Source organism: Ictalurus furcatus, chromosome 22 (genome assembly GCF_023375685.1).
Source record: "Ictalurus furcatus strain D&B chromosome 22, Billie_1.0, whole genome shotgun sequence".
In the NCBI taxonomy this organism is placed as follows: domain Eukaryota; kingdom Metazoa; phylum Chordata; class Actinopteri; order Siluriformes; family Ictaluridae; genus Ictalurus; species Ictalurus furcatus.
The window spans coordinates 12,711,129-12,738,565 of record NC_071276.1 but is presented as its reverse complement, the minus strand read 5'-3'; the positions used below and the strand labels follow the sequence as shown (position 1 = coordinate 12,738,565).

The 27,437-nt window shown below is 37.8% G+C and overlaps 2 protein-coding genes across 3 annotated transcripts in view; one reads left to right on the top strand and one right to left on the bottom strand.

Moving 5' to 3' along the window:
- Nucleotides 1–16,928, bottom strand: part of kank1a (KN motif and ankyrin repeat domains 1a) — a 49,465-nt gene extending 32,537 nt beyond the window's left edge. For both annotated transcript variants that reach the window (XM_053653702.1, XM_053653704.1), the window contains exon 1: nucleotides 16,523–16,928. The gene's annotated coding sequence lies outside the window, so the exon portion shown is untranslated. The remainder of the gene's footprint in view (nucleotides 1–16,522) is intronic.
- Nucleotides 16,929–20,039: 3,111 nt separating this feature from the next.
- On the top strand, nucleotides 20,040–27,407 carry fbp1a (fructose-1,6-bisphosphatase 1a). The gene is made up of 7 exons (XM_053610446.1): nucleotides 20,040–20,308; nucleotides 23,364–23,526; nucleotides 23,628–23,720; nucleotides 23,943–24,083; nucleotides 24,226–24,363; nucleotides 25,396–25,515; nucleotides 25,939–27,407. Exons 1-7 carry the CDS (start codon nucleotides 20,139–20,141, stop codon nucleotides 26,125–26,127), a joined length of 1,014 nt encoding a protein of 337 aa, XP_053466421.1. The 5' UTR covers nucleotides 20,040–20,138; the 3' UTR covers nucleotides 26,128–27,407.
- The last annotated feature ends 30 nt before the right edge of the window (nucleotides 27,408–27,437 follow it).

Here is a 27,437-nt window from a genome sequence, read left to right as displayed (position 1 = left end):
ATGGTATTTGTAGTGGAAACCATTAGAATGTGTGTTATGGTTTCTATTCTTTGTATTTTCAGCAGGGAAACTTCAACAATAACATCCCATTTTTGCCAGGAAAATGGTCATAGCCTTCAACGAAGCAATATTTTTCATATTATTAGCTCCATATTATTATTATTATTATTATTATCATCATCATTCCTTAACTTTATATTCATTTGGGCTTCATCCCTAATCTCAGAATATGTCAGCAGGTCATGAGGGTTTGGCACTTCTGTGCCCTCGTGCACATAATGCTTTGTATTGTGCCATGTCTGGAGAAACTCTGCTCTCAGCAGGATGTACAGAGCCATGGACCTTATGACCGGGATGTCAGCTTTCAAAAATCAATGTGGGAAACTCACTTCTCATCTTGCCCTGCAATTACATGAGACCCGAGTACAGTACGTCTAAGACATCATCATATCCCTAATTATACTATAGGGCTGAATTCGCAAAACTTATTGGTCAGAAGGTGCTGTTTCAAGAGAACGATTAAAAAAAGGCTGCTGAGGGAACCACTGTTTATAGCCGCTATAACATAAGTGTTAACATGAAATAATTTGTTTCAAAGACATTCTACAACATTAAATGTAACTATAAATTGTTTTTTTAAAAAAAAACAAAACATTTCATTCAGCTTCAGGGTGGTAATGGCCCTCACCTTTGTTGTTTATTTTTCTATAACAGTACACCCTGTTGTGCTTAATTCCTTACTTATTTTCTGAACTTCAATATCATTCCTAGCCTTATTCTGTATTACAAATGAAAGTGTCCATAGAAAATTAATTAAACATTAAAAAAGTCTCTGATGCCTCTATAGTATAGTAGTATAGAAATCTATGCACTCCTTTTTAAAAATTGTCAGTCCCGAGTTAACAAGTATTATCTTTAGATGCTTCACACATGCCTCACACAATGTCTTGTACCTTTTGTACACTTTGCTGACCATAAGCTTCAGAATCTTGAAAGCTGTAGTCAACATTTCCCTCTATTTGCATTTCTGCACACCAGTTTTCAATAAAGACTAACTTTTGAACATAGAAATAGAGTAAAATAGAAACACTAGACTGGAAAAAGACTTTACAAAGAGTTTGGTTTGAAACAGTAGCAAATACGGTGGGTGATTTGCAATGCCAGGCCTCCTCATGTCAAAACAAACAAAGCCATTTCTTCATTTTCTTCAGACTCTCTAGTGAAAGCTACTCTGGCTCGTGAGACTAGGCGTTCATTAAACTGGATTCTATTCCTCTTCAGCAGACAGACAAGTCAGATGGTCTTGTCACTCCACACTTAATATGCATTCATTAGACGTGGCACCCTGAGTGGTCTATTCTTATAAAACAAGGCAAAGTGTATGACCTTGACACCCAAATTCCATGCATGGGAATGAGTTCAGTAACAGCGTGCAGGGCTTAACGAATCAATGAGCACTGATCAAATTAGCAGACACATTGTCCACAGAGAGCACAAAGCGGACCGGTTTTCATCACAGGATTTCTGAGGCATGTTTTAAGCTGAACTGGGGTCCGTTCACTGCAAAAAAAAAAAAAAGACTGTGGAAACTATCAGAATAGACTGTGTGCAGAAAACTGTGTAAGGATCTCAAGTAAGTAAAAGCTAGTTGTCCTTGGGGTAATTAGCTTTATTTATAATGTTAATGTCATTCCCTGTTCCTGCCAGGTCCCCCGCAATTCGTTCACTGTTCTTTCCTTTTATGTAATCAGCAACCAGTTACACAGCCTATACAAGTGATGAACAGTGAATAATGGTGTGAGGTAATTAAGTTTAATGCCATGAGAATGGAGGCTTTAGTGTTTCCACTTGATAACCCTTTGGTTTTGATGAGAAATTCCTTGTTTCATTTTTACACTAAATTAAAAAGAACTAATTTATAATTTCCTTATTACAGTTTCAGTGAATGATTACTGCATGCTGGAATACATTTTTCAGTGAATGGGGCTCAACTGTCTTTTGCTGAAGTAATTGGTGCAAAGAAACTACAGTGTTTATTGCAATATAATGTAAGAAGCTAGAACTGGTGGGAGTGGTGAACAATTTTGAATCTGCTTGTAACTGTATCCAAACTGCTAAATTCACACCTCATACTTGCCTTTAAGTTTTGGGTTGTTGCTGTTTTGATCCGTGTTAAGGCACATTTTCATCTTGGAGTTAGAGAGCATACTGTCCTACCAACTGAGATCAAGTTGAGATCGAGAATTATTTATTAAGCCATCATTCTATGGTCCCACGACCAAGCATAATTTCCCAAAAACATCCACTACATGGTTCACAAGAACTAACTGAGCTGAAACCCCGACTTTAAAACCTTTCCAGCCCCCAGAATCAGTACAGAAAGCAGCATACATGCAAAAAAAATAAACAGCAATTTAAAAAAAATGAATATGGTTCAGAGATTTTCCTTGATGAACCAATAGATGAGAAAGCCTACAGATATCTCAGAGACTTCCACACCGATCATTTACATAACAGGGCCAAGCTCATGGGAGCAGAGATTTGAATAACACCCCTAGGAAACGACACGCGATAAAATCTGGACTCCAGCCATGTTGAATCAGCTGTTGAACCATCATTACCATCAACAAAATGTCAGTATGTCTGTCAAAATAGTTTTGGAAACACTAAATGATTAGCAGGAAAAGGGATAAAAACCTTGCAGAACAAGTTTGTCAGTCCAGCTGAGAATGTCACGTTGCAGGCTAATTTCAATAAACAAACTAGGCTCAATTCAGGAACATAGCCCTGAGCATTACTCTGAACAAGCACACACAGAAGGATATGATCTTTCAGTAAATATATATTAATGTTCTTTCTTTGACAATCCCCACCACCCCACCCCACCAGGAGGCATCATCAGCATGGATCCTCTGTTACCACAGAAAAACCTGGCCTTATTTGTTAAAACAGAAACATGAGAGGCCTAATGCAGGCTTAGGCAGGAAAAACTAGGAAGGTAGGCTTTATTGTAATTTTGCAACTATATGCATTCTTAGATAATTATCCAAGTATCTAATACATTATTAGTATCCAACACATGAGATATGAAGTTATGGTGCTTTTTTAAAAGCTACTAATCAAACATCATTAGCATCTGAAAGGGCTAACTGCTCTATTCTGCAAACATACATCCATGACTGGCTGTTGTCGTTCTGACTGATACAGGAAAGAGGAATGCCACCGATCTCCTGGAGTCCCAGTCATGAATGGCCCAGGAATCAAACCTGGAAGAACTCAAACCAGTGAACACTATTGTTGTGCCATTTGCAAGCCCTTACTTGAGACCACATAGAGGATATTGAGAGTCAAAACATACTCTCAGAACGTTCATCAAGTCTAACTGCAATTGGAAGCTCCCCAAATGAAGATTTTAAGGCTTCCTCCTCACCTTCTGCTCCTACTTGCCAATCAACACCATGAGATAGGACATTCCACCACGTCTTGCAGCTGTGTTTAAAAGGGGAGCGCAATGATTGCTGGGTATGCCAACAAATTAGAAGGGTGGCCACAACATCTGGAGATTACAGAGCTGAACGGTGACAGTTTCAGACTGTAAAGCTAGAAATACAGCAGTTGAGCGTATAGTAGTTTGTAGGATTCAACATGGACTCAGTGCCTTAAACTGTATGATGTTTAATTACAGACTACTTCTAAGACATCTAGACAGTATATAACAAATCTGGCTACAAAGCAAACATATGGTGGAAAGTCTTAAAGAATAAGATCACTAACAATAAAAACGTGTCAGACATCCGGAAGCTAGTTGTTGTAAAGTCTCCACTTCAAATGTAAACTTTATGTTGAAGTTCAGTAAAGTCACAGTTAATTTGAAAGTTTAATGTAGGGAGCTACACTTCTGTGGTATGCCAGGAAGGTCAGTCATGTTCAAAAAGTAGGATGCGTAAAATTTAAATACACTATATGGCCAAAATCTGGTGGACACCTAACCATCACAACCATGTTGAACATTTAATTGCAGATTTAGTCCCCCTTTGCTGCTGTAGCAACCTCCACTCTTCTGGGAAGGCTTTCAACTAGATTTTGGAGCATGGCTCTGGGGAATTGCATTTTTCAGCCACAAGAGCATGAGTGAGGTCAGGCACTGAGGTCAGGTGAGGAGGCCTGGGGTGCAGTCAGAATTCCATTTCACCCCAAAAGTGTTCATTGGGGTTGAAATCAGGGTTTTGTTCAGGCCACCAAAGTTCTTCCACTCAAACCTTGACAAACCATGTCTTTATGGACCATGATTTGTGCACAGGGGCATTGTCATGCTGGAACAGGTGTGGGCCTCTTAATTCCAAAAAGGAAAACTGTAATGCTACATCATACAAAGATATCCTATACAACCGTGTGCTTCTAACCTCGTGGCAACAGTTTGGGAAGAACTACAAGTGTGTGATCATCAAATTTCCACAATTTTCTATCCATATAGTATAGTCATCAAATGGCCATTTTCTTCATCTGGTTTAGTATGAGAGCATATTGTGTAAACAAAAGAACTAGGGTTGGCCTGAACATCATTTTACAGACTTCAAGTAGAGTATGTTTTAGGTAAAATAATACATCTTCATTACTACACTTCAGAAACTTTCCAGTAGAAACAGAACTCCTTTGGGACTGGGCAGGAGTAGGATTTAAAAAAAAAAAAAAAAAAAAAAAAAAGAGCACTCGAGTCCTTTCTTTCTTTATCATTACTGTATAGCTCTTGAACACTGGAACACCCAAAGGGAGAGCGAGTGTGAGGTCAGCAGCATAGCCCATACAGATAGAGAGCTGATAGTACAGGGGTAATTTGAGCAGGCCTACTGGGCGTAGCAAGCAGCTACAACTGAAACCCGAGGACACCGGGGCCTATTGGCCTAAATACAGAAGAGCCCAGTTTTCCATAGCACATACTGTATGGCTGGTTTTAAAAAAGGCCCTCCCATGTCCACTTTTGAGTTTTTAACCAAAGACACGATAAAAAAGCATCCTTCCAGAAATGATATAAATGTATAATTACATAGGCATTAAAAAAAAAAGGTTGCATGTTTTCTTCATGCCGTAAAAAGTCATGATCTTGACTTTTTGTAAAACAACGATAAGTGAGTGCATAAGGCAAAGCTACTTTGTCTTAAGCAAAGATTTTTTTCTCTTTTGCTTACATAAGTAAACTCTTATTATTACACAAGTTAATACTTAACAGTATAACATAAGTTATATGACTGACTGCAAGTGACCAAGCACAGCATTAGAACCTTCTACTGAACTCTTTCTTAAGAATCTTTTCTTTCAGGCCTGCCTGCTCCTGCCCAAAACCTGAGCCTTGAAATACACCAACTCGATTTACGCCCAGCTACATTCCATTCCCTGGTGAACCTAAGCACAGGTTTCTGGTGGGTTGATTCTTCCTTTGACTTTCTTCTCTACTTCATTCAAATCTTCAGTAAGTGGCAAGAATCATGGTAGAAAACACTTCAAGTTTAAAGCTTAACAAGCAATTGGATTCCTTGCATGGCTGCAGTTTCTGACTCACCCCCTCATGTTCTCAGCGTGCTCCATCATAAAGAGCTATCAAAACATTCAATTATGGCAGGCCTCGTCAAGCAAGGCGCTCCTCACGCTTCCCAGGGGCAATCTATTCAGAGCCGAGCTGAAAAGCAGGGCAGTTGAAGGGGTTCTTTGCAGTGGCTCTGGTGGCACACTACCAAATCCATAATGCTTAGTTTAAGGTCATGCTGCATGGGAATTTTGGGCATCTAAAAGAAGACACCACATTCTTCATGAAATTGTATGTTTTCTGAGCTCAAAGATGATAGATTGGGTGCATATTAAGATATTTTGTCTCTTATTTTATTTGATTAATCGTTTGCAAGTAGTTACAAAGAAAACATTGATTCAGGCACACAATGTATTCCCTACAGTGCCCTCCACTAATATTGGCACCCTTGGTAAATATGAGCAAAGAAGGCTGTGATAATTTGTCTTTATTGTTTAACCCTTTGATCTTTTGTTCAAAAAGATCACAGCACAGGTTTGTTAAAAAAAAATCTGTTAAATATAGGTGTGCAACAACTATTGGCACCCCTATGAATTCATATGAGAAAAAAATATTTGAAGTATATTCCTACTGATATTTAAAAAACAAACAAACAAAAAAAAACCACTTTTGTACACCTGGGTGACTAGGAACAGAAAATTGTTCAACCATGACTTCCTGTTTCACAGGTGTATAAATATGAGGTAACACAGGCCAAATTCCCTTAGTCTTCATAACAACGGGTAAGACCAAGGAATATAGCTGTGATGTGCGACAAAAGGTTGTTGAGCTTCACAAAATGGGAAGTGGCTATAAGAAAATAGCACACGCATTGAAAATGCCCATTTCCACAATCAGGGTAATAATTAAGTAGTTCCAGTCAACTGGAAATGTTACAAATCAACCTGGAATTGGAAGTGTGTTTATATTGTCTCAATGCACTGTGAAGAGGATAATTCGAGTGGCCAAAAAATCTCCAAGGATCACAGCTGGAGAATTGCAGAAGTTAGTTGTGTCTTGGGGTCAGAAAGTCTCCACAACTACAATCCAAAGCCACCTATATCACCACAAGTTGTTTGGAAGGATTGTTTGAAGCCTCTACTCTCATCCAAAAACAAACTCAAGCGTCTTCAGTTTGCCAGACACTACTGGAATTTCAAATGGGATCGGGTTCTATGGTCAGACGAAACCAAAAGAGAGCTTTCTGGCAATAAACACCAGAGGTGGTTTTGGCACACATATGGAAAAGTACCTCATGACCACGGTTAACTATGGTGGTGGCTCTTTAATGTTTTGGGGCTGTTTTTCTGCCAGAAGACCTGGACATTTTGTTAGGATACACAGCATCATGACCTCTGTTAAATATGAACAGATATTAAATAAAAACCTGACTGCCTCTGCCAGAGAGCTTAAAATGGGCCGTGGTTGGATCTTCCAGCAGGACAATGATCCAAAACTTACATCAACACAAAAATGGTTTACTGACCACAAAATCAAGGTCCTCCATTGGCCATCCCAGTCACCTGACTTGAAAAACCATAGAAAACCTGTGGGGTGAACTGAAGAGGAGAGGCCACCAGCGTAGACCTCAATTTTAAGGATTTGGACAGATTCTGTATGGAGGAATGGTCTCAGATCACTTGCCATGTATTCTCCAACCTCATCAGGTATTATAGGAGAAGACTCAGCTGTTATCTTGGCAAAGGGAGGTAGCACAAAATATTGACTAAAAGGGTGCCAATAATTGTTACACACCTACATTTAACAAAGATTTTTTTTCTGATTTTTGTTTTGTTTGTAATTGTTTGATATCCATGAGAGCAGAGTATTTTTGTGAATTTTTAAACAAAATATCAAAAGGTTAAATAATAAAGACAATTTTTCACAGCCTTCTTTGCTCATATTTACCAAGGGCACTGCATCTGTTTTTTCTTCTCTCTTTTTTCTTTTAATAATCAGTCAAACAGGACCTTTTTAAAAAAAAAACAAATAAACCATCTTTATTGGACCAGCATTTAACATATAGAGCATTCTAGCATACATCTCTTCATCAAGTGATCGATTACTGGACAAACATTTGGGCACCAAAACAGGTAAGAACGCACTCATAACCTTAAGATAGTACACGAATTAAAACTGCAAAGTAGGCATCCCATCAGGCATGCATTTTAAGTTCAGAACATTGCACTTACCCATAATTTACCAGCTTAACCCTATCTATTTAAACACGAAAGGAATGTGATTAAGCGTGCAAAAACTGTGCCTGTCTTAATGTCATAAAGAACCAAAAGTCTGACAAATTTGCCATGTAGGAGTTTTTGTACACAGGGTAATCCTAGCAGCTGACATGAGGACATACTCAACTTGAATAGCATCTTCAGGTTTAAACATGTACCCCTCAATTATGTGTAAAGTAAAGACCACATGGTCTTGTATAAAGGAACTTGAGGGCACACATCCATGAATGAGCGTAAGCCCTCAAAGAATGCCAAAAACAGTAAATGTGCTTAGCATACATTAAGCTGGGTTTACACGGTTTGATTTTTAGCCCAATTTTGACAAAAATTTTAGACAAAAAGCTGAGATAATGTGACATGCATAATGTGACCAGCAACTGTGACCAAAACAACCAACAATAAAGTTCTGGAAGGGTCTGAAAGTGTGTTCAATTCTGTGTCTGCTGCTATGGTAGTCCAAAAACCACCAACATGAGGACAGCAAAGGATTATGCAAAACGCATAGGCATTTACAAATATGGTAGGCTAATACACCAAAAAAGGTTATTACCACAAGTTCACTTTGAAGAATGTTTGTTAATGTAAGCGCATCTTCTGCACTAACCCAAATCACAATAAGTGATGACAAACAACCCTTAGTACATTTCATTAATCACAGGTCTATCGTTTGAGGATCTTCATTGTATAATCTGGCATGGAGAACACTGCCTGAGGGATCAGGGTTAAAGTGTCATATTCAGAACTGTTGTATATTCACTCACTGAACACTTTATTATTAGGAACACTATACTTGTACTGGGTAGGACCTCCCTTCGCTCTCAAAACAATTTGTGGCATGGATTCCCGCAATTCTTCATGGCATGCATTGCAGATGATGTTGGAACATTCATTTGAGATTATGGTCCATGTTGATATGATTGCACTGAATGTTTTTTTCTTTACTGCACCATTCTGAGAAAACTCTAGAGACTGTTGTGCTTGAAAATTCCAGGAGAACAGCAGTTATAAAGACACTCAAACCAGCCATGCCAGCACCAACAATCATGCCATGGTCAAAATCACAGAGATCACTTTTTCCCCCCCTCACTCCGATGGTCGATGTGAACATTATCTTGTGAAGCTGCTGGCCCGTATAGACATGATTTTATGCACTGCTGCCAAAGATTGGCAGATAACTGCATGAATTAGTAGGTACAAAAGGTGTTCCTAAGAAAGTGCTCTGTGAATGTAAACATAGATAGAGAGAGAGAGGTATTATTTAATAAAGACATTTGACCGTGACTATGAAAAGGGAATCATAACACTATATAAAGTTTATCTATAATGTATCAGTGTCCAACAGGGAGTTCATTTATATGTACAGATTAATCTGAAAACTGAAACAAACAATTGGCGCAACACGTTTACATGCACTTCAGCAAAATAATAAACTACAGGTCTACATGAGTCAATCAATCAGATTACTTTTATTAGCTATGTAAGTAGTTTGTAAGCAGTTAAACTATTTTATCTGCTAACTGGCAGAGTTTTTTCTGATCAATGCTACACCTAGCTGCTGTTTATTAGATCTTCCTCTTATCATTACCATTTCTATTGTAATCCAAAGACGGTTGTTTGTACTTATACACAGATGCAGAAAAACAGTATACGTGCAATGAATAACTTCTCTATTTATCTAAATCGAGGTGTTTCAGATTCCTTGAAATAGAATGGTCTTAATCCTAATTAACTTGTTTTTATACTTCCTGAATGATCTGATAACTGTTCACATCAGATCATGACAGCATTGTGTCTTTTTTCTTGTATTAGTAGTGAATATTTTGACACTATACTTGATATAAGCATAGTAGTTTAAATTCTAGTAACACTACCCTTCACTTGAATATGCATGTAATCAAATCTCAAATAAGCAACTGGGTTCTATGAACACGTTAAAACAGGGAAATATACCCTCTTTTGCTGCTTTTCCACCGCAGGAACTTTCCCCAGGAACTAGGGACTTTTGGAGGTACTCTGTGTGTTTCCACTGAAGAGACCAGGGTCTAAATTAAGTTTGGGGTAAAATATTTAGCCCTTGCAAAGTCCCTACTCGAGAGGTGGTACTTTTTCAAAAGTCAGGAACTTAGAGGGGTGGGACCTGAGCGCTGAACATGCTGATTGATTGCATTATATAAATGGTGCATCAACCACCATCTTTAAACGTCTGTTGTGGTGCTTACAGTAACAATTGTTTATTACGATTCAAATCAACACAATGGAGTTACTTAAAAAATACAAGCGGTGGACCGACAATGAGGCTCAGGCCTCAAGTATTTATGCCGAGGACGAAATACAGCAGGAACTGGAAACGGCGTCCCGCAATAAAAAAAAAGTACATTTAAAAATATCAGGTGGGTTAAGCGAGCTGGGCATTGTTCACACAGGAACACAGTGCAGAGAGAAGCTTGTGCAAACCCGGGCTGTGGCAGTGAGAGCGCCTAACCACTACACCACCAGTTTGGTTGCAGGAACTCTTGTTACTGTTCAAAAGTTTCCAATCAGAGCCTGCTACGTGTTTTCATGAGCTAAGCAAACTTTTTACATTATTACATCATTAAAATCAGCTTACTTTGTGTCAATAAACAGTTTGATTGTAGCATACTTTGAGGCTTCAGATCCTCGCCAAGGGCTTGTCGTGTGCAGTCATATGTCATCAGACTAATCTGCCTAATCGTCACGGTACTTTAGACCGCGATGGAAACATTTGGAGGAACCAAATGGTCCCTTGAAAAAAATTCCTGGGATTAATTGTTCCAAGTAACACAGCGGCCCAGGTGGTAGAGCGGGTTGTGCACTAATCGTAGGGTTGGCAGTTCGATCCCCGGCCCACATAACTCCACATGCTGAAGTGTCCTTGGGCAAGACACTGAACCCCAGGTTGCTCCCGATGGCAAGTTCTCTGCTACCATTGGTGTGTGAGTGTGTGTGAATGAGACACATTGTAAAATGCTTTGGAAAAAAGCGCTATACAAGTGCAAACCATTTTCCATTTGTAATTTCGGTGGAAAAGCAGCTTTTGACAGTTCTGACGGTTCTCAGAAACCTCAAGGGGACATGACAATTAGACAAAAGCCCGTCTCATCATTTCAAAACATCCCTGGCAGAAACGTCACCCATGACACTCTCCAGCTCAGACTTGACATCAAAGCTAAACAAGAACCAGTGAGATTCTGTCTCCTTGACAAAAGACCCTTCACTCAAGCCTATCTGGCCACAATGACCACAGCAAGGGTCCTCTGATGTAACATGGGTCATTCACTTTTACGTCGGCTGGTCTGTTTGGCCACCTTGTTGATGGCTATTGTGATTACCAATTCATAATAGTTCCTTCTCCAAAAACTGGAACAGAGCCAACTTTTGAAGACTTTGGCCCCCAGACAGTCTTTATTCCACAATGTAACCATGATCCTGGGCGGACGGTGAAACTTGTTATTACTGAGAATATCCACTTTGCTCGTTCCTATTTCAAGAACAAGAGAAAACACTGCAATGCACACATAACCAAACCCTGTATAACAGAAAATAGTGATCTCAATCACTCTAAAGAGCCATGTCCTTTAAATTTCATTTAAAAACATTTCATGCCAACATTATACAAACACCCTAAAGAGAATTCATTGGGAATTTTGAGAGCTCTGTAATTCAATACCCTTGTGAACAAATATGTAAGCAAATTAAGGAAAAAAATTTAATTAACAGGATTTCCCCCACCAAAATAAACACGTTACTTTGAAAATAAGAGACTGCTTTACACAATATAAGCACCAAACAAGGATTTCAAAAATCGACCTCTGGCAGAATTCTGGGTAATCTTGTAAATCTAGCACGCTCTGAATGAACAGGATGCCAACCCTTTGATAAGTGGCTTAGCTGTGGGGATTCAAAATGAACTAAAATTAACTAGTTCAGTGCAAAAGCTTTTTCTACTATCAAACGATTAGGAATAACAGATACATAACTATATTGTTTTTAATGATTTTAAACATAAGTCAATGGGCTTTTTTTTTTTTTACAACTGTTCATGGATTCAGTACCAAGACAAAACAAATCCTGCATTTGAGTCACATTTGTCATCACCGTTTGTTAGGTTATATTTGTATCACCCTCGTTTATTTCTTAATTCATTAATATTACATTCGTCAATAAACAAAATTTAAATGACTCATTATTAAATAAATTATGTTCTTATTATAATATTTATCCTATATAACATTTATTCAGAAGTAAATCCAAGACCTCCACAAAAATAACTGTCATCCTTTTCTCAATTTAATATCATACACTAAGACTTCAGTAGATATTCCATTTATTTAGCTTATTCAGTGTAAAATTTCCTCAAGTAATCAAGATCCTTGTAGTGATTGCCATTATTAAACAAAAATTCAGCAATAAATAAAAAATAAAAAGATCTGGCTTCACCAATGCTTTATGAGTCTAATTGCTTTTCCATTACTGATTATTTGTGTACTCAGACAACATGAGTACACTGAGTGAGTCACAATGCAGGTAACAGACACCAGCAAGAGCTCAGAGGGTTTGTTTACTTCTTTTATACAAGAAGTACATTTGCAGTCATGCTCATACAACTGATTAGGTTCAAATATTCACGCAGTATTAATCCCTGACCACTTTGGGATATCACTTCAATTCTAATAGGCCAGAAAATAGAAAACAATGGGGGTGGGAGAATCATAAACAACAACTAAACTCTTTGAAATGAACACAAGACAGGTGCTGGTACTCCCACACTAAACATACTAAAAACCCATTAAAGTAGACTTGCAGTGACAGCAACAACGCAAACTCAGACTGTTATAACCAAGTAGCAAAGTGGAAGTAATTTCACATGGGTAAACATGGAGCAGTTTTACAGCCTGCCAGGCAGCCAGAGGTGACATTTCCCTTGTCCACACACTTGATCTTTGATCTCCATCTGCAGAGGCTTCTCAGTGAGGTGATAACTAAGGGTACGTTTACACGACAACGATGTAGTAAAAACAGGAGTTTTTCCTTTACGTTTTTGAAAGGTTTCACGTACAGACGACAACATTGTCGAAACGATCCCCGTTCACACAGATCTGCGAAAACGACTAAAAACGCTGCATTATGCATGCCAGGCCAGTAGTTGGTGAGGTCATATAAATCTAAACAGTGCATCAATTACTAAAAATTGACCACCATTGTACCAAAATGGAACAAAATTGGCAAATACACACGAAATAGTGAGACACTGGCAGTCAGTCTGCTTTCTATATTTTATTAGCAACAAAGGAATACAGATATATTCCAAAACAAACAATTACAAAGATAATGAGATTTTGAGTACCCTTTGTTGGCGGACACGTGGGTTAATAATTTGGCGTATGTAACAAATGCGTCTTCGCTGGTCGTAGTAGTGATGCAGTAAATCTACACTTGGCTGGAGAAGGTTCAATAAACTCAAAATCGTCAACAGCACAATCACGGTCCTGTACTCCGCCAATGTCTCGCGCGTTGTTTTGAAGTGCTTGCACGCATGCCTATAGACTGAACACGTAATATACGTGTCCATGACGTTATCGTTTTCACAAATTCTCATTTTTGTACGCTTACACAGAAACGATAACGGTGTCGTTTTCAAAAACTTGCACTTTAAAACCCATTTTCAAATGTTTGGGTTGTCAGGCCCCAAAACGCCATCGTTGTGTAAACGAACAGCCAAGCCGCATAAAAAGTTTCCCATTTTTAGTTGAAAACGTTGTCGTGTAAACAGCCCCTTAGACGTACTCCAGCCACATGGTCACTGGGCCCTACCCATATAGGCTACGTGGATGTGTATGCAAATGGCATCTGTTTAACCAAGTTTTCTAATATTTTAGCTTTTTCAGTATATTTCTGACACTTGATGTGGGTCATGTGTAAGTTACATGGTTAAAAGATACTCAACAACACGTTTCAAAGCCTCAATTATACAACTCAAACCAGCACCGTGAAGCAATTAAATGTTTACACAGAATTACTAGCACCAAACACAAACGCCCCCCATGTCTCCAGTACATTTATCCCTCTAATAAAAGCACAGCCATGCAGTGACTGGCACCATCAAGCACTACTGTGCTCCTTCTGTTCTTTAAATAAATAAATAAATAAATAAAACAAGAAAATCTTTCGGCATCCAGACATAAAAGCTGGAAGAGGGTTTTTTTTTTTTGTTCTTTAACACAGTCTTTCATTATGTCCTTGAAGAAAGCTCGATTTTACAACTTATACTGAAACCATTGTTTTTATCTTCAAAAAAACAATATTGATTCCCTCTTTACGAGCCAATTTTCATCTCTAATCTTCCAACATTACAGGATATGGCTTGCCCAGATTTGGACATGGACTTGTTCCCACATTTCTACCAGAGAAATTGGCAAAGAAAGGGTCCAAAAATTGTCTTCTGATGAAATGCTAAGGGGAGTGCGGTCCCACGCTTCAGATGTGCACAACAAGAGGCTTTATTTTCTCTGGTGATAACATGTGAAAGTCGATGACAATTCCTTTCACCATCACATAATGATGTTTTTGTTTAGGGCAGGTCGCTCTCTCTCTCTCTCTCTCTCTCTCACACACAGAGTCTATGGCTACGTTCCTCTGTCTCAGAGCTGGAAAAATTAGCATGTTCAAACTGTACACCAAAGTCAACAGACAAACACCTTTACAAAAACGAATCTAATTTCAGGATTCCATTAATTGAATATGAAGCAACAGACAAAAGACATGTATTTGAGAACTATTTTAGAAACCACTATGATAAAGAAAAGTCATATTTTACCCTTAACACATCAGGTGGTTCCGTCTGAAATCTCTTTGCGGTCATTGTTAAAATGGAAAACTTCCTGGAAATCTAAACAGGAAGGAAAAGCACTGAAAATCACATCCTCTCCAGGGATTAGAAGACCCCAAAGGGATTCCTGTTTCACTCAGCTGGCAGCCATGAATTTCTTAACCCTCTCCAGGCGCATTCATAAATGAAATCAGGAAAACTGTATATTATTATACTGTATTATAGTATACAGTGTTGTATTCACCCACTTTCAGTGACTGCTTTATCATGGTCGCAGTGGATCCCGAGCCAATCCCGGGAACACTGGGTGTTCACTCCTAGGAGCAATTTACCATATACAATCCATCCACTGATATGTTTTTGTGAGGTCGGAGGAAACCACACAACCCAGAGGAACCCCACGCAGACACGGCACCAACGCGTGAAACTCTGCACAGACAGCAACCTGAGCTCGACGTGGAACAGAGAACCCTCGTGCTGCCCTTAGTATTGTGTTATTATAATTTATCAACATACATTAATATATAATGTTAGCTTTTATAGATTACAATTTCATTATTGAATCTAAATGGCTGTTACAACTAAGCGTTATCATATTTTGGTTTACAAAAAAAAAATAAGTAGCAAAGCAGAACAGTATTGAAAGCTGAATACTTACAAATTATAAGTTAACAAAACTGAGTTCTTTAAAAAAAAATCTTGATTGCACATTAGCATTCAGTATTAAGTTGTCATTAAAAGCCTTTTTTTTTTTTTAAAGTGGGAAAAGTCTTCATTTACGGTTCTCAGCTCTACAGTACACCCTCAGGAAAAACAGCACTGAACTATACTTTTCCTTGTCACTGGTACTCTCAAGGGTTCATCTTTTGTACCTTCATGTAGCCTTCACCTAGAAATACTGATATAGTGTAATGTTTTACGGTGCATACATAAATGGGCCGTTAGAGTTTTAGAGTAAAGCTTTATATAATACATGCACATATCTAGGGAAAACATACATAATTAAAGCTAGAGCTTTGTTCCCCCTTTTTTTCCTGAGTATATTAGCACATTAAACCTGAACACAACTGTTTTATTCAGTAATGTATGCAAGTTTATATCAGTTAAGACTACTGAGAACACTGCTAAAGCATACAATGCAGTTTGTATTTTCATTTAAAATACAGTATAATGAATATACAATGAAAGTGTGTATTATTATTATTTTAAATAGGGTCAAATTGTGGTATTGTGAAAGCCATAGCAGACCTTTAACATGGAGGAATGCTGAAAGGTTCTCCAAGGGCAACTTAGTAACCGAGCAGTAAATAGAAAACCTAATATTTTACAATTTCCCAACAAAACTCTCAGTCTTGTTTTAAAAGACACGTGTGTCTTCTAAACACTTCCATGCATTTTTCCGGGACATATTCCTATATCAAAGGAACAGTGAAGAAAGCACGTGTCTTATTAGGCTATTCTTAAACACGAGGTCACACACTGACTGTATTCCACAGACGTTACTGCTTTCACCGACATAATCCAACAGAAACAACCAAACCAACATGTAAGCATGTTAAGCTTATAATGGCCGATATGCCAACAGGTGTGTGTGTGTGAGAGAGAGAACAGGGACAGAGAAAAGCACGCCATAATTAGACGAACACAAGCACGCTATCAAATAACCACTCCAAGTCCCAGGAATTGTTTTTCGCAAGGGTTTGTTTGTTTGTTAGCTAGACTCGGAATTTTTATTGCAAACAATTTCATAAACAATTTCGTTTAGAAAGACAACATTGATACGCACAGTAAATTAACGCTACATATTGCACATACGCTTATGTAAAGACTATCAATGTTGCACAACTTGTCGTTTAAAGTCGATATGCATGAACTTACCTCCGTCTTCTCCAAACGCGCGTGCTGTTTTGCAGGATTGGCATGAAGTTGTGAGATCAGACTCCCACAGGTATTTGGCACTGGTACACTTTATAAAAGCAGGTAAACGTTTTAGTTTGATCAATCTACTTTCCCATTAAAACACACGCATAAGAAGAAGTCTACATCTCTGTCCTACTTAGCTCTGCCAGTTTTGCATTCACGCGCAGTTCGCCTGTCCAGCGAAATAGCTCCTCAGTGCGCATGCGCGCAACGCGGTATTGTTAGGTCTGGTGCAATAATGAACATGGCGTGACGCGCGCAAACTCAGGTGCTCGGATTACTCCTACATCGAGAAGCATATCGTTTTCTCTCATGAACCGCTCGCTGCATTATCAACCTGTCTATAAAAGAATTAGAATTAATGTAGAATTAACATGTTTTTACTTTTAGTTTGACCTAAATTGCAGGTTTGTATTTGTAGGTTTGTGGATATGTTAGCAATAGTCTGAACCCTGCTGCTGTCCACATCCAGATAAATAGGTTATTATAGTGGCATTGGAAATGACCTTTAAGCAAAAGTCAGACTGCAAATGAACTGAAACTGGATTATATCCATGTGCCTAGAGAATTATTTTGGGATTTGTCTAATTGAATTTTTTTTTTCCAATTAGTTTTTCAAATATGTACCAATGTTTACCAAGTGTGCATTTCTTTAAAAGAGAAACCTGTTGGACTATCTTACCTTAATTATGCTTAAAGTAACATATTTATTCTTCTTTACTTCTTCATATATACTTGTACTAATGTGCCCTTGAAGAAGCTGTGTGGGCATTATATTTGATTAGTTTTTAATGTTTTTATGAGAATATTTTTTAAGAATCATGGACATTTTTTTTTTCAGAATTATTTGATTATACATACCTAAAAAGAATCTATTTAGAAAATAAACATTTAAAAAATAAAACAAAGGAATTGTCCTTGATATTGTTCTTTAACCACAACTCTCAGGTGTACAAGACACAAGACATGTAGCTCTACATAAAGGCAAACATTAACTTTGTTCCAGTCTGTCTCCAGTCCGCTCTAACACTGTCCTAATAGCTTACCTAACTGATTGCTTACAAAAATAGACTGTCCTTTTCTGAAATTTTCCATCAGTAATGGAATGGTCCATTTACTCAGACCATTTTCTCTTACTACCAATGGTGTTTATTGTGTTAGAGTAACATTTTCATGGTCGGTTTTGTTCCAACCTGTTACTGGCTGCAAGAGGTTAAAGGTTAGGAACCAATGAATTTGATTAAATGTTATAGCATCCTAAATAAAAGATAGTTTACTACTATAGTGTGAGTGAACATTCTGCAGAAGCACAGCATGTTGTCTTACAGCTTACTACAGTGAGGCATGACCTACACTACACTGATTTACCGATTGCATTTTATATACTTTTTTTCTTGTTTGCCATACACATTATGTCCTTTTCAACTACTGTCTAATGACATAGTACAATTATAATGCTTCTTTAAAACAACTATGACTGTGTGCCTGCTTTCCCATAAGGGATTAATGAGGCTTACCTTAAGAGCGGTGAACTTCAAGGTGAAACATTATAATCCTTAAAGAGAAGAGATTCTGTGTTGTACCCTGAGCACAGTGTTATAATGCATTATTTGTGTGTCCAGTACTACTTGTTTGTGATGATGACTTTTAATGAGATTAAGAAGGACAAAGCAGGGCAAAACAGTTGTCATATTTCATATTATTCATATTTGATGTTGTTATGTTCATATGATGTAACTATGCAAGCTGAAATTCTCCAAATGTGTATGATCTGAAGCTTTTTCACCAAATGTTTTCCATTACAGGTTTGAATGCAGAGAAGTTTTGCTTAAGGCTGACATCTAGTGTCTGAATAAGGTTAACAAAAAATCAGTCTACAGTGACTTGTACCATAATATCCTAAGTAACAATCAAGACCACAAAAGCATGCAGCTAAATAACACTGCACACTTCATAGTGTACAACCATGATTAGAATGATGCATAATTAGTTACAGTGACATTTTAATTTGCTTAAATGCATATAATATTTTTATTTCCTTGAATGCACTTTAAATAAAAGAAGCTGTGATAACTGTTACTGTACTTCTTGTATTCTTCTTCTTCTTCTTCTCTTCTTCTTATTATTAGTAGTAGTATTTAGAAATGGCACCAAATCTGTTACCTAAGACCAGTATGGGGCTGATACCAACAACAACAACAAAAAAGTCAGATCACAGAGAGAAAAAAGAACAAATTCAATCCAATCCGGTAACAAATAAAACTAACATTTTTGTTGGGATTTATTTTATTATATTTGATACTTTATTATATTTGTCTATATTTATAATGTAAGTGAATGTGTGTTTGAGTTAAACTGAATAAAAGCTGCTGTTTTGAATAAGTCATGTTTTTAGCTGTGTATTTTTGCCTTGTATTTATTACAGGAAGTGCTTCAGTTGAAAAAAGAAGAAGAAGAAGTTTTTTTTAATGATATTGGTATGCTCAAGGTTCCAGTATCAGGAAAGAAAAGTGGTATCATGTAATCTCTTCTTCTTCTTCTTCTTCTTCTTCTTCTTATTATTATTATTAAATAAATGATGTTCAATGCATTTACGTCACAGTAAAATCCCTAGTGTTGAATTAACACCCAGAGTGTTCATGTATGTCCAATGGACTTATATTAATACTGTAGGGGGTAAATTCAACACTGGGTGTTAAATCAACATTGGGGATTTTGCTGTGTTATGTGTTTAATAAACTGTCGTAGGGAATTAATACATTTCCCACCTTATAGGACTATTAAAAAACCAAACATAAACATCTGTTGATGTTTATGTTTGAGTGAGAAATTGAGTGCAGTTAAAGGAGACTGAGTGCAGTTTAGTGTCTCATGCTCTCCTTTAATACCTTTAGGGCAGGGCAGGGGTTCCCAAACTTTTCCAGGACAAGGCCCCCCAAATGGCATTAACATTTGACTGAGGCCCCCCTTTTGCAAGATGTCTTTAAAACACATTAAAAATACAGACTTCTGAATATATCCCCCTGTTTTATTATTAATAATTACATCTTGCATCATTACATTAGATTAGGAAGTGATTGTGTGTGTGTGGTTGTCTGAGAGTGAGAAAGATAAAATCATGTATTTATTTATTTTTCACACCAAATTGTTGAGGCCCCCCGGGCGCCCCCTCGCGGGCCCCACTTTGAAAACCACTGCTTTAGGGGATATAAAAGAGTCATTAAACAAGATAATGTCCTTTTCATAACTTTTTATTATTATAATTATTTAGTCTCAAGTATTTAGGCTGAATTTTAACATATCGAATACATGACACTGACAATGACACAGCAAACTTCAAATCAGTTCTCCAGTTTCGTGTATGAAGGCATCTTTTATTCCTGACAAAAACGAAGCAATCACTGGCGTAACCACGCCCCCTGCACATATTTGGCGTTTCTACGCTTTTGATTGGCTAAATTCAGCCACACGCCCTTTTCCTGCTTAGTTCCGTGTTGTGAATGTAGTTGAATAAGTACAGTTCTCTTATTTACTTTTCTCAGACCTTGTTGGTGTCTTTCCCCACTCATTCAACATGTCGGACCGCGGCTCTTTCGATACCAATGCGATCACTCTGACCAGATTTCTGTTAGAGGAGGGAAGAAGAGTGAAAGCCACAGGGGAACTGACGACCCTCCTGAATGCCATGTGTACGGCTATTAAAGCAATCTCGAGTGCAGTGAGGAAAGCAGGCATCGCTCACATGTAAGTCTATGTTCATCGATCATCTGCTTCTCAATCAAGCAATCTCATGCAGCTTTTCAGTATTATACTGAAAAAGTTTGATTTTGCCACTGCAGGTTGTGTTTGGGAAGAAATCATCCACCTCTGCATGAATTGCTTTACCTTCCCTGTTGAAAAACCCAGTTTGGTCTGACCAGATCCTCCAGCATGGTTACTACTTGAGTAAACTGAGCAAGAATTATTTGAGATTTGTAATCGCATCATTTTTGTGTTATTTTCTTAGAAATGACTTGCCTATGATGTTGCCTTTAGTGATCAGTAATCAGTTGTTTCCATCTACCTGCATTTACCAGTGGCAAAGTTTGTCTACCAGTTTGACCAGCTCGGTCTGTGTTTTGGTAGTACTGGTAACTATATCACACCAAACTGGATTTTTCAGCAGGATTATGCTACCTTCCCATTAGCTGAAGTAAACAAGATTTGCACCATGCTTGCACAGACTGAATATTTCTAGTCTAGAGGTGAGCTGGTATTTACTATATCTGTGCAATCTAAAATCATGCTGTTATATACATACATACATACATACATACATACAGAGATGCACTGCTTCCATTTAAAATACACCACAGGTTCCATACCTTGGTCCTTGAGTACCTCCTGTCCTGCATATTTAATGTTATTCCTGCTCCCAACACACCTGATCCAATTAAATCAGCTAATTAACAGCAGTTCCTGAAGTGTGTGTGTGTGTGTGTGTCTGTGTCTGAGAGAGACAGTGACAGTCAGTCAGTCAGTGAGAGCAGGGGAACAATATGTGCAGGACAAGGGGTACTCCAGGACCAGGGTTAGGTACCTGTGTGATACCTGCTACTGATCTAATATGGTCACCCTTTTCTTGCCTGTCAGGTCTTTCTGCTTTTTCATCTCGGAGTTATTTTCATCTACAGTTTACCAAATAGTCTCACCTGTATAATCCAGGGTGTTTCAAAACGTCTGCCACGATTACTCCACCTACACCTAATGCTTATCAAAACTCCTATTCACATGCTCACATGTTAGAGCCTATATTTCCAAACAGTTAATACTGTTTGCCTTTCCTCTGTATGGCTGTTGTACTACAATGATGAGAATCTCATTATCCGGTCTCACCCATCAGAGTACAATGGGTTCTGTTCTTTAAAAGTTTTATTTGTTTCAAGTTTTCTTAATTACCCTGGCTCAGAAAGTTTTCCTTGCCTCTTACTTGCTCATTATGGAGCTTGATCAAGACCCAAATTCTTGCAAGGCTGCTTTATGACAATGACTATGTTTACATGCACATCAGATTCTGTCTATATTCGGGTTGCAGCCATATTCCGAATACTGTGTTTGTATGCGTACAAGCATCGAAATATTCCTGTATACATACATGGTTGTTGTAAGTGTGCCTGAGTTGCCTTTCCTACATACCTAGCCTACATCTATGCATCTGTTAGCACCCACAATTCCTCACGGACTGAGCATGCGCATATATCTACTTTCAGTGGATTTTTTGAATGAGGTGTTTATATGCAATCAGACTGCGGCGTTTACATGACTCAGTACTAATTAGAATATTGCCAAATTCTGATTAATACTGGATATTGAATATTGATGTGCATGTGATATTGAATATTGATGTGCATGTTAACATAGTCACTACTGTTAAAAGCGCTATACAAATACAGTTTAAGTTAGCTGAAACATCATCAGTTGTTTGTCTGGTGCATCAGTATGCTGGTTTGGTGTTGGTATGTCCAGTGTTGTGTTTGCAGCGTTTTAGGCCAGTATCACTAATAACTCAAGAACAATACTCTACATAGGATTGTTACAGTTCTAGGTACAGTATATGTTTACAATGTTTGAATATTAAACTTTTTTACTTGGGGAAACTGCTAGAGCATATTTTAAAACGAATTTGTTAAAAGATTGCAGTTAGTCAGCAATTAGACTTTTACCTGCTCGGCTGTGTGTTCTCTAAAATACAGACATACCCCATTTAAAAAATTCTGTAGCTTATTTCAAAAGACACAACTCATCTGAAATGAATAGTTTCCTTTCATGCCGTTTTGTACTGGTATAGCATTTTATTTCTAGAATAATCCTTTCAGATTTCCATATCATGGCACAGAATATTGTGACACTCCTATCCTAGACCTTTCATTTTATTAACATCAGAATATTACATAATTTTATTTACCAAGTAAGATTTCAAGATTTGTCTTGGCTGCTCCATTAACAAACAGAAACAAAGCAGTGAATTAGACAGTTACAGGGAAAAGGTTAAAACACTACAGGTTTAGCTATATTTGAAGTACTGTATCATACAGTCTGGGGTGATTTCCACTATAGTAGCTATGAGGATACGGTGCAGTATTTCAGCATGTTAGGATTTTAAACTCAGAAGCACACAGTGTCATTTGCATGCTTGCATAAGGGGTTTCAAAAGAGCACTTGGGTTAATATCCTGTTTGTAACACATCCTGATGAAATTTGCAACAAAAACCTTACTGATGAATACGAAACATCTCTCGGGAGTGGAGTAAAACCAGTCAGGTGGGTTTTAGTCTGTGGCCACACATCCTGCAATCTTTCCCTGGGGGGAAAAAGTGTCCTATTTCTTTGCAGTGGTAAGGACATTGAATTGAGTGTAGCAATAACTTGTAAATGTAATAATACTCTTGTTTGCACCAAAGTATCAAAGGACAAAACGTAATATTTCACAAAGTATAAGGAGTACAAGTGACTGTCATGAGAATCGTAGTGTTTCTGTCCAGAAAATCCCGATCACACATGAATTTCACTGTTAACAAAAGATTTTCTCCATCGTCACTTTAATATAAATTTTTATAATCTATTAATTTATCAAATTAACTATGTACAGTCAAAATGGCATACATCACCTGGAAAATGAACAAAGTAAAATTTTAACGTTCAAAATACTCAAGTACTTTACAAATACTCAAATGGTGCTTAAGTAAAATCTGTACTTTGTCCATTCAGGTTGTTCAAAATGTATTTATATTAAAAACCTACTGCTCATGTTATTGCATAGGTATGGCATTGCTGGCACTACAAATGTGACAGGGGACCAGGTGAAGAAGCTGGATATCCTTTCCAATGACCTTGTCATTAATATGATCAAATCCTCCTTCACTTCCTGTGTGTTGGTCACTGAGGAGAACGACAACGCCATTATATTGGAGCAGGAGAGCAGGGTATGAGCAGGAGAACAAGGGAAATAGATGATGACAGGCTCATTGCTCAAGCCTAAATGTTGAATTATAAACTGAAATATGTCCATGTGTTGTTTCCACAGGGTAAATATGTGGTCTGCTTCGATCCTCTGGATGGATCCTCCAACATTGACTGCCTGGTTTCCATCGGGACCATCTTCTCTGTGTATAAAAAGGTATCGTTTGAGGCCATGCAATGGGTTTGCCACTAGTTTTAGTATTACATGATACTCTACTTGAAAAGTAGTTATTGATCGTATTTGATCATTTTTGAAGTTGTGTGTGTATATATATATATATATATATATATATATATATATATATATATATATATATATATATATATATATATATATATATATATAGTAAAATATTCCCACACATTGGTCTTTCCTAAGTGCACAGATGACGAGCCAAGTGAGAAGGATGCCCTGCAGCCTGGCAGAAACATAGTGGCTGCTGGGTATGCGCTGTACGGCAGTGCCACCATGATAGTGCTCTCAACCGGCCAAGGTGTCAATTGCTTCATGCTGGATCCCGTGAGTAAAAAAAAAGTTCTTGAATTTTATGCTTGATACTTAAGAGCTGTTTGTGTTTCAAGAAATTGTTGGAAAGAAATAAAAGGATCTTTACATGTGGAATGACCTTGTATGAACGTGTTTATCTCTTTCTCTTTGGCAGGCAATTGGGGAGTTCATTCTAGTAGAGCAGGATTTGAAAATCAAGAAAAAGGGGAACATTTACAGTCTCAATGAGGGCTATTCTAAGTATTTTGACCCTGCTGTCACTGAGTACCTGCAGAAGAAGAAATTCCCAGAGGTACAGTCCTGCACCTGGGCACAGAACTTTAGCAAACATATACTATACGCAGATGGTTTGCTTGCAGTGTTTGTGTGCATCCAAACAGACTCCCTAACCACTATGTATTCGTTACTAGTCCTCCACTTGTCCATGATTCATCTTAATCTCACATGGTCACTGCACAGATCAGCAGCTCGATTTCTACTTAATGTGCTTGCAGTTGTAGAAGCAGAAGCACAAACATGTTATGACAGAAAACGTATGATTTGCTCCATCACTTATCCTTTTTTTTTTTTGCAAAATTAAGCAACGCATCTAACCAACATCTCTTTTGAGGTGACTTCTTTCACCACCTATACTTCTGTTTTTGTTGTTTGTTTGTTGGTTCAGTTTGATGGGGTTGCCATGCCTGCAATAAAAAGCAGCCCAAAACAAGACCAATACTCCAAACATGAATCTTTCAAATGTCTATACACTAGTCTAACAGCAAGACTACTATTGCAAAATACGGTGTAATATTAATTGTGATATATGTAATGCCATGCAGTACACCTGAACGAGGTGGTGTTAAACAAAATACAGTTTTCTTTGGCAGAAGTTCAAAAGTATTCCTGTGACAAAACTGACCTGGCAATGCTGCAATGTTTTGTAGTTTGCTCAGTGACCAGCCCTTTTTAAGCCATTCTACAAGTATAACATCAACTGCATGTTTGACAGAGGTTAATTTTTGTTTCGTTTAAAATGTACCACTAATCCTAAGCTTGTATTCAACATTTCATCAGTGTAACGTGGATAAATATCACTTCCTGAAAGTATTACTACTGATCATTTACCTTACTCCTATATGTATTACTGATCTTGGAATATTGACAGTATCCTGAAATCTGACCTGAATCACACATGACTATATTTTGCCTTCAGGTCCAGTCTTATATTGCAAGATTTAGGCAAGAGGTTGATGCTTTTGTGTTTTCTCAAATGTGTTACTGTAATGCCAGCATACACTGTGTAGCTGGCTGATGTGATGATGTAGTTTGTGTATTTTTGCAGGATGGCAGTGCACCCTATGGTGCCCGGTACGTGGGCTCCATGGTAGCAGATGTTCATCGGACCATTGTTTATGGAGGCGTTTTCCTCTACCCTGCCAATGTGAAGAGTCCCAAAGGAAAGGTATAATGAATTTATTATTATGATTTTACTCTATTTTTATTGTAAGAATGTCACACCCTGTAAAGTCCACAAAGTTTTGCCTTCCAGCTGCATCAACAGGCAGTAAAATCAATGTTGGCTTTTGATACGTGATTTGGTTGTGAAATACCTTAAGCAAAGTCTAATTCTTGCTCAGCTGACTTCAGAGGCAGACAAGTCTGATTTATCTGGTAGTTTTTATCCTTATGGAGATTGTTGGATTGTTGTAATCACATAAATATGATCAAGTTTTACTTTCAGAGAGCTCTGAGAATCTATCAACATCTTATATCATAACTTTATGATATTATTTCTTAATATTATCATAAAGGTATGAAAAAAAAAAGTTATTAAAAACTTTTTATTAAAAGAATGATAAGAATTATTTGATTGTCTGTGCTGTAGCTCCGACTCTTGTATGAGTGCAACCCCATGGCCTTCATCACTGAGCAGGCTGGAGGAATGGCCACGACAGGAAGCATGAACGTGCTGGACATCCAGCCCGAGAGCATCCATCAGAGGGTCCCGGTGGTCCTGGGATCCCCGGATGATGTTCAAGAGTACATCTCCATCTACCAAAAACATCACAAGTGACCAAATCCTAAAACTAAAAGCCTTCTAAGAGACCAAACATCAAATTCCAAACATCAAAAAATCATTCTTATGAGTTAAAGTTAAAAAAAAAAATGAACACAAAAGATTACCACATCCTCACCAAATATCACACTCATGTTCTATAAATTCTGCTTGTTGCACGAAGTTTTGAGTGGACAAAGCCAAACAAATCCAACCCGGGTAAATTAAGGTTAACAGGTTTCATGACGCTGGTTATCAACTTTCTTAGTCAACCCAGGTTTTAACCCTGAATCAAGTTTTACTCATCGTGCTTGTGTACATAAAAGCCAGACGTTTGCAGCAAATAGCCAACAGCGTTCAACATGGAAAAAAGCAGGTGTGCATACTTTTCAATTGAAGAGCAAGAGATTATTATGTGGAAATATGAGGAATTTAAACCTACACTAATCACAAAAAGCAACATCGTTTGCTGTTGCCAAAGCTCAGGAACATTGCGGCGGAATTTATAGGTTCACAATGAGAATAAGCAGAGTGAAAACTTATAACCCCAACCTACTTCATATAATATCACATAATATAAATGTCAATTGTTTTAATTATATATTAATAAAATATCAATTTGTCAAAGTATATTAGGACAGGAAAAATGCCACCGCATGCAAATTTGTACCATCTCCAGAAAATCGATATCTTTCATACAGATTGTCTGTCCCTAAAAGTTAGTTTCCTTCTAAGTGCTCTTTCTTATTATTTGCATGCTGAGCTCCACAGGATTCTCCACAAATTCTGAAGCCATCGCTACAAACACTAAAGGGTTAACTTTGATGCAGCCGGTTTATATCACTTCGCTCACAGGTGATTGGTCCAATTTGGATTTGCGATTTCTTACCCAGAAAAAAACCTGCTCCAGAGCAGGTTAGCCATATAGTGGAAGTTACCATGGCAATGAAAACAGATAAAACCATTCCACCTTGTTGAGACCTAAGAACCAGAATTTGCTGAACTAAAAACAAACTTACCTGGGTAGTCACCGAAACTGCCTTCGTGCAACAGGCCTCAGATATACAAATACTCCAAGAAGCATCATTGTCACATTTGCACTCACTGGAAAATGTTTACACAAAGATTCACTTTGTATGATATTTACAAATCTGTGATAATAATGCTGCAGCAGGTCTTGAAGAACGTGGAAGAAATCGGAACAGTTCCCTAGACCATGTTTCATATCTATGCGATATGAATGAAGTGCCTGCTTTTTTATTGTAAAGGAAAATAAATTCAGCTTTGCCAAAAAAGTCGACTATAGTTTGTTACATTGTGTTTAGGGG